This window comes from Mus musculus, chromosome 12, assembly GCF_000001635.26.
Source record: "Mus musculus strain C57BL/6J chromosome 12, GRCm38.p6 C57BL/6J".
Classification (NCBI taxonomy): Eukaryota; Metazoa; Chordata; class Mammalia; order Rodentia; family Muridae; genus Mus; species Mus musculus.
In genome coordinates this window covers 51,438,929-51,450,333 of record NC_000078.6, presented here as the reverse complement: position 1 = coordinate 51,450,333, position 11,405 = coordinate 51,438,929, and the positions used below count along the sequence as shown (strand labels likewise).

General features: G+C 39.7%; 1 protein-coding gene across 3 annotated transcripts in view; it reads right to left on the bottom strand.

Annotated features, from left to right (window-relative positions):
* Positions 1-229: 229 nt before the first annotated feature.
* Scfd1 (Sec1 family domain containing 1) overlaps positions 230-11,405 on the bottom strand; it is a 72,592-nt gene continuing 61,416 nt past the window's right edge. The window contains exons 20-25 of one of the 3 annotated variants that reach the window (XR_003950090.1): positions 10,998-11,051; positions 7,751-7,803; positions 5,317-5,516; positions 4,598-4,663; positions 2,694-2,762; positions 230-427 (exon numbers count right to left, since the gene is read on the bottom strand). Coding sequence is in view for 1 of the 3 variants with exons in the window: in NM_029825.3 (NP_084101.1) it covers positions 404-427; positions 2,694-2,762; positions 4,598-4,663; positions 5,317-5,350; positions 7,751-7,803; positions 10,998-11,051 (300 nt within the window). In the remaining 2 variants the exon portion in view is untranslated. Of the gene's footprint in view, positions 428-2,693; positions 2,763-3,492; positions 4,664-5,316; positions 5,517-7,750; positions 7,804-10,997; positions 11,052-11,405 lie in introns of those variants that run through there. The other 2 variants (NM_029825.3, NR_157117.1) reach the window with 2 other exon arrangements.

Sequence of the window (11,405 nt, the reverse complement as noted above, 5' to 3'; positions counted from 1 at the left end):
AGTCCCAGCACTAGGGAGGCAGAGGCAGGCGGATCTCTGAGTTTGAGGCCAGTCTGGTCTACAGAGTGAGTTCCAGGACAGCCAGGGCTACACAGAGAAACCCTGTCTCAAACAACAACAACAACAAAGAGATGAAAGGTAGGTAGGGAATTCCTCAAGCAATGTAGTATCTCTACATTGGGCTTCCTTGTTCCCAATGTATGTTTTCATTTTTCAAACAAGAATAAGCTGTTATTTCTGAAATGGTTTATTATTTTAATCATTATACAGTATATGAAGTATAGAATTTCTTTAAAAATGACTGATTCTGACAGATTGCAGTTAGGGCATGGCCATGGAGAAGGACATATCTGGCTCTTTTTACATCTATCCAAACTGATTACCCCATTGTGGTTCTTCTGTGTTATTTTTGTCCAAGCTGTGACAGCTAAAACAAAAGAAAAAATTATAAATAATTTTTATATTACAAAAAACTTAGGTTTCCTACTTATTATATACTCTTAGAACAAAACATTTCAACAAAATAATTTAACATATGCTTTCAAATATACCACTGTCATGGCATGTAAATATAAACATTACAAGCAAACCCTGGGCATAAGTCATTGATATTAAACTGTATGAAATTCTTTATAGAGAAATGTAAGTAAGTTCTTAAGAAATATAAGTGCTAACAGTTTGCCACATACTTTATATTCCTAAAAGATTATAAAAGCAGCAACAGAAGATTAAAAAACCCAACCCCACTTCCAGTTCGGAAGACTAGAAAAACCCCTATAGAACCAACTCCCTAGAGGTAACAGTGTGAGGCCTTCAGCAAAACCACAGGAACCAACTCCCCAGAGGCAGTGGAGAACAACTTCGGTAAGAAGGTTCTAGAGATGACTTAAGCCTAACCTTTAGATGACTGTGGGTTTGTGGCCCTGGCTGGTGTTGCACAGGCAGGCAGACCTGGGACAGAAACCCTGCAACTGATCAGCTTGCCTGAAGAATCAGAGCAGAGTTTAGGGCAACAAGTGAGGGAGAAAGCTGGAAGCAGTGTGTGGTGGACTCCGTGTTTATGGGGGAAATCATAAACACACAAGTCACACTATACAGCTGAGAATGTAAGGTGATATATATGAAACACAGAGGCCATGGGAGGGACTAAAGGGAGAAAAGGGAGGAAAGAAAGAGGAAAATGAGGTAATATTTTAATTTAAAAAAAAAACAGCTTAAAGTTTGAGTTCAACAACAACAACAACAAAAGCCTGCACAATGAATTACAAGTCAGTATTCTTTAGAACAATGACATTCATTTGTCAGAACACAAATCACACATGAGGCTTACGAGAAAAGGTAATAATAAGAGAAGCAACCAGGAAAATGTAACACTCTATGTGGCAGGCAATGCAAAAGGACAGAGACAACCCACACTTTTCAAATAACAGATTCTTAAAATCAGTAATAATTACTATTGGTGAAGTGAAAGAAAATATGCTCACAAAGAACGAAAAAAATATTAGCAGAGAAAAGAAAATCAACTAAACAAACAAAGCAAACCAGCAACAACAACAAACTCAAATGAAAATAATGAAACTGCTAACTACCCTCTTTAAGGAGAACAGAGAACAGAAATAGAAGAAAGATTTATTAAAACTTGAGATAGAAACAAATGGTTCACTTTGAGAAACAGAATCCTTAGCAATTTGTGGGCTAAGATATAAAACTCACACTCACTTAATGTCGTGCTTGTATTGTGAAATGCAACATGGTGTGAAAACTCCAGAGAGCCTTCATGGTTTAAGCCCACCACACTTCTAGGCTATAAATGCTCTGAGACTGCAAATCTATGTAATAAGTTGCCAACATGGTACTCAACTATGACAATGCTAGGCACAGTTAAAAAGTACAGTGTAAAAGATAAACCATGTGGCTGGTGAGAACGGTCAGTTAGTGCCCATCATGCAATCATGAGGACCTGAGTTGAGATTCTCAGGACATTGGTAAAAGCTGGGCTTCAACCTGCTGTAAATGTCTTTAATAGAGCCTCCAACTCCTGCTTAATAAACTCTTTAGTCCTTAAATTCTTTTCAGCATCAAAACCATGAATCACAGTTTGGCCTGAGTTGGCTCCTAAGTCATAAGGAAATTCCAGGCGGCTGAGGGTGACAGCGAGAAGCTGTAGCTCCTTTACCTATACCCTCATGCTACTGACCAGGCTACTGGATGTACCAACTAAAAAAGCTCAGATCAATAGAATACTGAGAACATTAATGGGGAGGATTTAAAGGACTGTATGGAAATGAGCCCAGTCACTCAGCTACAGGTGCCACTGACATTCAAAGTCGACATAATTATATCAACTGAGCATGGTGCTGTTCAAAAAAGGAGTCCTGAGCCCCAAATATCGCATGCCTGGCAACACCAGACATGTTGACAACATATAGGAAATGCTCAATTCAATTTGGCCTACTAGGATAACTTCAATTTTAAATAATTACCTTTTCACAAGAGTTGTTAACCTTATTAAAGTGTACCAGAACTGCCCTTATAGCCATAGTGAAACTTAGTAACTAGATGAACTTTTGTTTTAGTTGATTTGAATTCAGCTGAATAACTGATAGCTTTTTTTTTTTAGCTTTTAAAGAAGAGAGACCCAAACAGCAACTTGTGTTATGCTAAGAGAAACCACTAAAAAGGGCCCACTTTACCTGTTTTATGAACTGTGTAGCATTAAAAATCTCACTGCAGCCATATAAGATATGCTTGCCTTGCTTTGCCTGTAAAAAGCAGAAGAGAACTCAGATAGACCTGTGCAACAAGAAAGAGTATACACATTCCCAGGAATGAGCCTGCTGGCCAGTCTGGGGAGAAGGGTTATTCTTAAAAGTCTTTTGTCTGATGCTGGTGTTAGATTTAAAATGTGTGTGTGTGGTTTTTTTTTTTTTTGTTTTTTGTTTTTTGTTTGTTTGTTTGTTTTTCAAGACAGGGTTTCTCTGTGTAGCCCTGGCTGTCCTGGAACTCACCCTATAGATCAGGCTGGCCTTGAACTCAGAAATTCGCCTGCCTCTGCCTCCCAAGTGCTGGGATTTAAGTGTGTGTGTGTGTGCGTGCGTGTGTGAGTGTGTATGTGTGTGTGAGTGTGTATGTGTGTGTGTATGTGTGTGTGTGTATGTGTATGTATGTGTGTATCCTAAGCTGCATAAACATACAGGAAGAAGGTGGTGAATGCTTTTTCTCCCTATTCCCTTTCTCTCTCAAGGAATGAAGCACCATGTTTTCAACATCTATATAACAGAAAGGCAATAAATAGCAAATACTAATCCTTTGCGTTGTCTAATGAATCAGGTATAATTTTAAAGACACTCAGCTTACCAAATATTATAGTACTAACTTGTTCTTAGGCCATCACATATGTGTGCATGCAGCATAAAGCTGTTCCTTGTGAAAGACTGGGGGCCCTTGACACAGATTTGATTCTTTTCTTTTCTTTCTCTCTCTCTTTCTTCCTTTCTCTCTCTCTCTCTCATTCTCTCTCTCTCTCTCTCTCTCTCCCTCCCTCCCTCCCTTCCTCCCTCATTTTATCCTCCTCCTGGTCCACCCTCTGACTCTTCTCCATCCCATACCTCCTCCCCATCCCCCTGTTCCCACCCTCCCACCTCCCACCCATCAGACCTCCCAACTCCCTGGGGCCTCCAGTCTCTTGCGGGTTAGGTGCATCTTCTCTGACTGAACCCAGACCCGGCAGTCCTCTGCTGTGTATGCCTGGCACAGATTCTTAAGAGTACATTAGGGTGCATGACTGAGGGCAAGCAATCAAGTGAGAGTCCTGGGAGTAATGTGTCCCCCTGTTCCACTATAGTTTATATTAATGCCTATGTAAGGAGGGCATAAAGACTGACAATCATACCTAACAACTGAATAGTTAGAAAATGTCACTCTATTATATAACAATAGCCAATTTTCCACCCTATAGATTTTATTTTATTTTGATCTTCAAATTAGGCTTAGTGCCTCATGTATTTTTAGTTTTCTACCACTCTAAGGTTTACAGTAGGATTCTATTTCTAATTTGCTACCTTAAATGCTTTTTAGAAGTATGTTGCTGATGTAAGTTAATATAATTGAATAAAGCATGTGTTATTTAGATAAATGAGTTCTATAAATCATCTTAAGGGAGAAAAATCTTGGAAGAGCTTGAGGTCTCTAAGTATTTAAAGTGCATCAAGAGATTGCCCAAATAATTTATGAAATATTATTTTTAATCCAGTACAATTTTAGTAGAATCATGACTATGACAGAAAAACTGATAAATTGGTAATTTTCTCTATATACAGTATTTGTATTTATATTATTTTTATAAGAGATGAAATCTAGCCAAGTGGCCTCGACTGGCCCTGAATTCCTGGGCTCAAGATCCTCTTGCCTTGGCCTCCCAAGTAGCTGGGACTCTAGGCATGTATGATTTAGTGTGTTTTGCTCACAAGTATAACTTAAAAAAACCACCTCTTAGAAAGTAGTTATGCAGAGGTCAGGATAGGCACTGGCCAATGCTAATTCTCTAATGACATGACTCACACCACCAAGAGACAGAAATGAGAAGGCTCAACTGTACCTTTATGTAGTCAACAAGATTCTGATATTCAATATAGTTGCCTCCTCCTACCACAAAGACAATGGCCTAAAAGTACAAACGGAGGAAAAGGGAGAAAACACGGTTAAAAGATTTTAACTTTTAAGCAACACAGCTTTCAGTCTGGAAGCTGTTCAGAAACTGAGATACGATGACTAAGACTACAATCTAAGCCTTTTGCTGTCTCAAAGTCTAACTGCAGTATCCGATCCAGTAATAGCAAACAAGAGCAAACAAGAGCTCTAAAGGTTAGTTTTGAATCTTTATTATTTGCTGTAGGCAGAAACACTGGAAAACCCAACATGCAACTTTTAACACATCACTCACAATGAGAAGTGTCTGTATTCAAAGTCATATAGTCACATCTTCATAAATACTGGGATCACTGCAGGAATTCCATATGTACAGTGCTCATATAGTCATACAGTCACATCTTCATAAATACTGGAATCACTGCAGGAATTCCATATGTACAATGCTCACTGCAATCCAAAGACTCCTTTTTCTGCTATTTTGTCACGCGTAAGCTTAAGAAAAGCAGAGTGATTCAAGTTGCTGAGGGCTTTAAGGCTGTATCTTGGGTATGCAGAGTTGAATTTACCTGAAGGCCATTCACTGGTCACAAGCTTTGCCTATGACAAACTATTCCTTGGGACTACTGTTACCTTTTTAGGAGCAGAGAAGTTTTTTGTTAAACTTACCTCTTGGAATGGACTTTTGTTCCTAGGAACTGAGCTGCAATAAAGAGAAACTGCACTGAAAATTTCATCCTTGGCTTCTTTTACGGGTAAGATGGGTATGGGGACACACGTTCATGTGCACTTGTGAGCAGCATTAAGAAGGTATTCCAGGTCCACCTTCCTGGGAAGCAGGGGGTTCTTCAGTTTTGTAGAGGAAGGAGCTAGAAGGTAGATATCTCAATGTCTAAAAGGGAAGGGGACAACCTACTAACAACTGACACAAACTCTAGATAGCCTCCGTGAGAAAGTGAGGAAGATGGGAACGGGTGCAACCTTGCCACACGCAAACACAACACCTCCATTTGCATCCTCTTCAGGGTGGGAAGGGGAAATGAGAGGCCAGACCTACAATCTATGTTAGCTTCTTCTTTTTTTTTTTTGGTTTTATTGAGACAGGGTTTCTCTGTATAACTCTGGCTGTCCTGGAACTCACTCTGTAGACCAGGCTGGCCTCGAACTCAGAAATCCACCTGCCTCTGTCTCCCAAGTGCGGGGATTAAAGGTGTGCGCCACACATGACATTTTTAAAAATAATAACCTGGCATCTAAGAGATCCAAGTTTCCACATGTCAGAGTTGAAATGCACACTGTGGTAGAACTTCATTTTCTCCCAGTGTGAACAGTTTAGTTGTTGAGCATACTTGTGTCATCTTTTCTTACTTCTAATGGCCTGTTTAAATATTCTATACTCCACAAAAATGAATAGATGTTCACCTCATCAAAATGTTTAAATAGTTTAATTCCAGAGTTTTAAGTTCTTCGGAGGTAGAGAGGAGGTGGCGAGAACGGAGACTTAAATAGCACAATATCATGAGTTATTAATAATCAGGGTTTGGGATAACACAGGAAAAGGCTGATAAAAGAGTGTTCTGAGCCTGTTTGTCTTACGATGCTGGCATCCTTTCTAATTATCTCTAATTATCTCTAACATGCTTCATTTAGGATTAAACAGTTCTCAGCTCCTATAGTTATGCTTAGCTGAGTGCAAGGAAGAATTACTAGCATGGACAGAGTCACACATCCTCTTTGAAGCAAATGACCATGGGCTGTAGTATATGTGCAAATATCACTCTCCAATTTAACATTCTCATCACTCCTAAAGAAAACCCTGGACCACTAGAGGTCAGTCCTCAGTCCTCGTTCTGTAATTTGCTGCCAAATTCTCTTTTGCCGGTGATAGCTATTATTAGCAGTTCTTATATACCAGCACCTCTGCTAAGTTCAGAAGAAAAAGAGACTAACACTAGAAATTACCAGGCAATTTAATAACTTAGCAGCTAGCCCATCCTTGCAAACACCCACAAAGAAATGAATGCTTTCGAGAAGACTGCTGAAGGTTTACCCTCAGGCACAGGCAGGAAACTTACTCCTGGAGTTGTATTGCTAGGGACATCCAGTCATTTCCTTCTAATTCTGCCGATTTGTTATCTGTCTTTTAAGTTACTTCTCATACTACCAGGAATTCACTCTTGAAAAGTTAATTGGATAGAAAGGGGGAAATGTTGTGGATAGCCCTGGGGCTAATTATATTTGATGTTAATTCTGTTCTCCAGAGTGTGGCTGTGAACAAGGAATGAGTCAGGTGATTTCCTGTAAACCTGCTTCCCACCTTAATCTTAAAATAAAGGAGAGCTGAAGATTGGGCAGATAAAAGGGAAGGTGAGGAGAGGGAGTAGGAGAAAATGGAAGAGGGAGAGGATGCAGAGGAGGAGGAAAAAGAAAAAAAGCGGAGCAGAAGCACATGGCCTGGAGAAACCCCAAGTTCTAAGGGGTCTCATAGATGTGGAAGATGGTAGTGTAGTAGTGGTAGATCTGCCCAATCTAGGCGCACAGCATATATTCATATTAATTGAGTTGTGTTTTCATTGCTGGGGCATATTTGGGTAGGAGATTTACCACAGCCAAATGGTGCCCAGTGTGCCAAGGTCAATTACCATATCCTATCTTTCATAAAATGCAGAAAATATACAGTGAGTGGATTTATTAGCATAAAATGCTTTTATAGAAATGTTTCTCAGGGACACGATTTCCTGGACCCTGACAAACCGCCACTCCTGCCACCACCACCGTAAATAGCTGTTTCCATCAGTTATTGTCTTCTCATTTAGTTCAATAACTATTCACTTAAAAACACTTTCTCTAAATCCTCCACTTTGTTTATGATAACACCATTTCATAAATAGTAAACAGCTAAATTTATTTCTCTGTGTGTACACTAAGGGAAAATAACAAGATACTAATCCTAATTACCAGTGATTATCTCTGAAAGAGATTAAAATACACACTGTTTTTAACTAGCCTCCCACAGTTAGAATTTTAGTAAAGTCTTATAATACATTATTTCCATTCTCAGGGAAAACCCACAACGAACACCACCAAGATAAAAGCTCCTTACCTGTCATTACTCCGCAGCATTTTGGGATCAAAATATCTATAATCATCAGTTTCCTATTAAAAACAAAAATAAGACACATTGCCATGACTATGGAATTTCCGTTTAGAAGGTCATAGTTTGGCACAGTATTTGATTGTAACAAATCTTCCCGTTTCACCGAATGTGTAACAACTGTCCCTAATCCTTAATGAGACATTCCTATGTGTTAATAAGGAGTATTTTCAGGGCTTTCCATGCACTAATCCTCAATTGTTCAGCCAGTTCCTATCATTATCCCATAGTTTTAGACGGGAAGCTGGGATAATGGGAGGTTATTTGACTTTCCTAAGGTCACATACGTAGTAATAGAAATAGGATGTGAACCCAACTAAGGCATATATTGTTACTGCACAAGGGCTTTTGCTTACAACTTTGTCTTTCTGTGACTTTACTGAATATATAGAACACATAATATATAGGAGGCTCAGACTTTTATATGCAAGTTTTGGGACCGGATCAATTTTAGAATTTAGAATTGAAACGTAGATAATCCTGGATATCAGCTGTATATGTGGCCAGCATTTCACCATCTAATGCATTAGAATTTCTTCAGATTAATAATGACTGTTAGCATAAAATAGGATAAATAAGAGCTGAAAAAAAGCCTCAATTTAGTCCAGGGGAGATGTGCCTCAGACCGAGTCACCCACACTCTTAGCTTTCTAAGCTTCTCTGGCTCTGTGAGTTGTGAAACGTTATAATGAATGGGAAGCTTCTTGATAGTAAAGGAATTGTGATGTACAGATCTGCTACTTTATGCTGTAACTACTTCCTGACCTCAGTCTTCTTGCCAAAGAGTCAGACCCCCGGCCCCTGCAAAAACAAACAAAACAACCCAACCCTCTGGCAAATGACAAACGCACACATGCTGGTAACACTCAGTCCCGAGCCTAATGGTCAATACTCTGAATCAGTATAGCTCCTCAGGGTGGTCAGACTCCTTCAGCCCACGGGAAAGCCTACCAGCAGACTGGAACGCCTTCAGGGGCCTCCAGGATGGTCAGCAGGTAAAGGCACACTTGCAGCTAAGCCCGATGCCCTGAATTTCATCTGCAGGACCCACGTGATTTCGAAAAGATCGAACCAACTTCCAGTTTTTCTCTGACTACACATGTGCCATGCGTGTAAACACACACACACACACACACACACACAGTAAGGATGTGAGAGTGTCTTATGTAGCCTAGCCTGGCCTCTAATTGTGTGGCCAAGGATGACCTCAAACTCCAAATCCTCCTGCTTCCACCTTCCAAGTGCTGGGAACAGAGGCATTTGTCTCTATGCTAGGTTTATGTGGTAGTGAGACCCACCCAGGCCTTGAACACCAGCTAAGCTACATGCCCAGTCCAGGCTCCAGTATTTCAAAGCATCTGAAGTGAGATGCATACAGCCATTCACCATTACCTGTCAGGTCTAAGTTACTGTACTTTGCTAACTTCCTCAGTGTCTCCAAATCACCCTGGAATCCTATCTACAAACAGGAGAGGACTGGGAAAGCAGACAGCTCCCTTACATAGCAGGTGGATGAAGAAATACTTTCAAAACAGAAAAAAAGTCTCTTCTAGTTAATAAAAACCCCATCTGTAGTAATGTGCTTTTAATTATAAACTCAAGAGTATTGATAAATGAACTTCTGCAGCTCAAAGAAACATCTGATTAAGACTCATTCAAATTTAGCTATCCTTGTTTTTATTATGAAGACTGTGGAAGGAATGGCTGCAACTAGTTCTGGGCAGGAGGAATAGAGGAGCAGGACTTGATTTCAGTTCTGTTGCATGAAGCAGCCATGTCTCTTGGTCACCTTCTTTCCCTTGTTAAATGAGCTGCAATGGTTTTCATTCTATAGTTCTGGGAGTCTGTGAAGAGCATACAGTCCCGACTCTAATTAACACAGTATAATAGTAAAAGAGTTATGTAACCCCAGCAAGTTAACTGACTCACCCTGTTCCACTCTCCTTATCTATAAAATGAGAGTAACAGTAGTACTTTTCTTGGATGGTTTAACCGAGGATTAAATTATTTATGAGGTAACAATTTGCTGAGTGGTTTCTGGCACATAAGTACACAATTAATGTACCTGCTGTTATAGTTATTGGTTGATAACAAAACATCAAGACAAAGACAGACAGAAATCAGTAACAAAGCACCCTGCATGTCCTTAACCTGCTGTATATGTCCTCTATATTTTCACATTCATGTATGCCCACCTTTATCATGCTCAGGCTACCTTTCAGATTATACTGCCCAGAATGAGGTATTTTCTAAGACAACTAGTCATATGTGCACAGGGTTTCTCAGTATAGCCCTGGCTGTCCTGGAACTCACTCTGTAGACCAGGCTGGCCTTGAGCTCAGAAATCTGCCTGCCTCTGCATCCCAAGTGCTGGGACTAAAGGCGTGCGCCACTGTCCTGCTTTATACATATTCTTCAATTTGAGAATCTTTTAAAGTTTATCATACCATATAATTTTCCAGTAACTTTCATAACAGCAGCTGGACATTTTCTGGTGTTTTAGTTTCCACATGTGTGAATTTAAAAATTGTTTTTGCTAATTTCCATAAGCCATGTTTTAACAATTACTGAAGGAGTCACACTGGTTTAAATATTATTTTCATTTTTTTCAGGTCTGAAATCCTCAGCTCTACTGCCACGTCTACAGGCTTCAGATGGACCTAAAGTAAGAGTTTCGATGGGCGGATACATGATATAACCAGCTCCTTGGCTGCCAGTGATGAACCATGGTGACGGCTTTCTAAGTCACTGCTGGGAGCAGCCAATGGATAGACAGCTTGACCAACTATTTGCCAATAACTTTGTTATTTACTTGTTTGGCCCAAGGGGATTTAGTGCCATCTGAAATAGTCACAAGTTTTACTATGTACTTTTCTCCTAATTTAATTTCCTTAAATTGGTCTGTTTCTCTCACATTATTGATGGTCAACATTTCTTTTTATTTATAGAAATGTGTTCTTCAGGATGTATTAACATTAAACATGTAAGATTTAGTATAAATTTAATTCAGATGACTACTAATCAGAATGCTTGAATCACAATTCTGTGCTGCTGTCTACAAGATGCCACTGAGAACATGGACTCTTTGCTACTCTCACACATTGTGTTCAACAACACTGAGTCAGCCTGGATTTATCACCTTTGTATCCATTGGTCTGGTACAACCAAGAATTTATATACTGTAGATGCTACTTACAGGGTTTGACTTCATCTCCATGAGATTGTCTAAAATCCGAGTAACAGGTAGATTCTGTGGAAGACATTAGTGTTGTTAAATACTAGAATAACAACTTGCTCACTCTATATATGTGAATACGTTTCAATCAAACAAATGCTAAGTTTATGTGCACAGTTAGCATGTCAGAGGTAAAACCTTAGTACCCAGCTTCTCACTGAAGATACCATTCTGTGTAAAAGCTATTCTAATCCTTTGACCTCCATACACACCCTGAGGCACTCCCATGCCAATACTCAAACACGGACACAATAATAAATACAGCAAAATTCAAAGCATTTCCAGGGCAAGGAAACACTACAGAGATGAGACTTTCTGTTCCCTTCTGGCTTTCCACCCAGGCCCCACTCACCTTCTGAATCTGAGTGC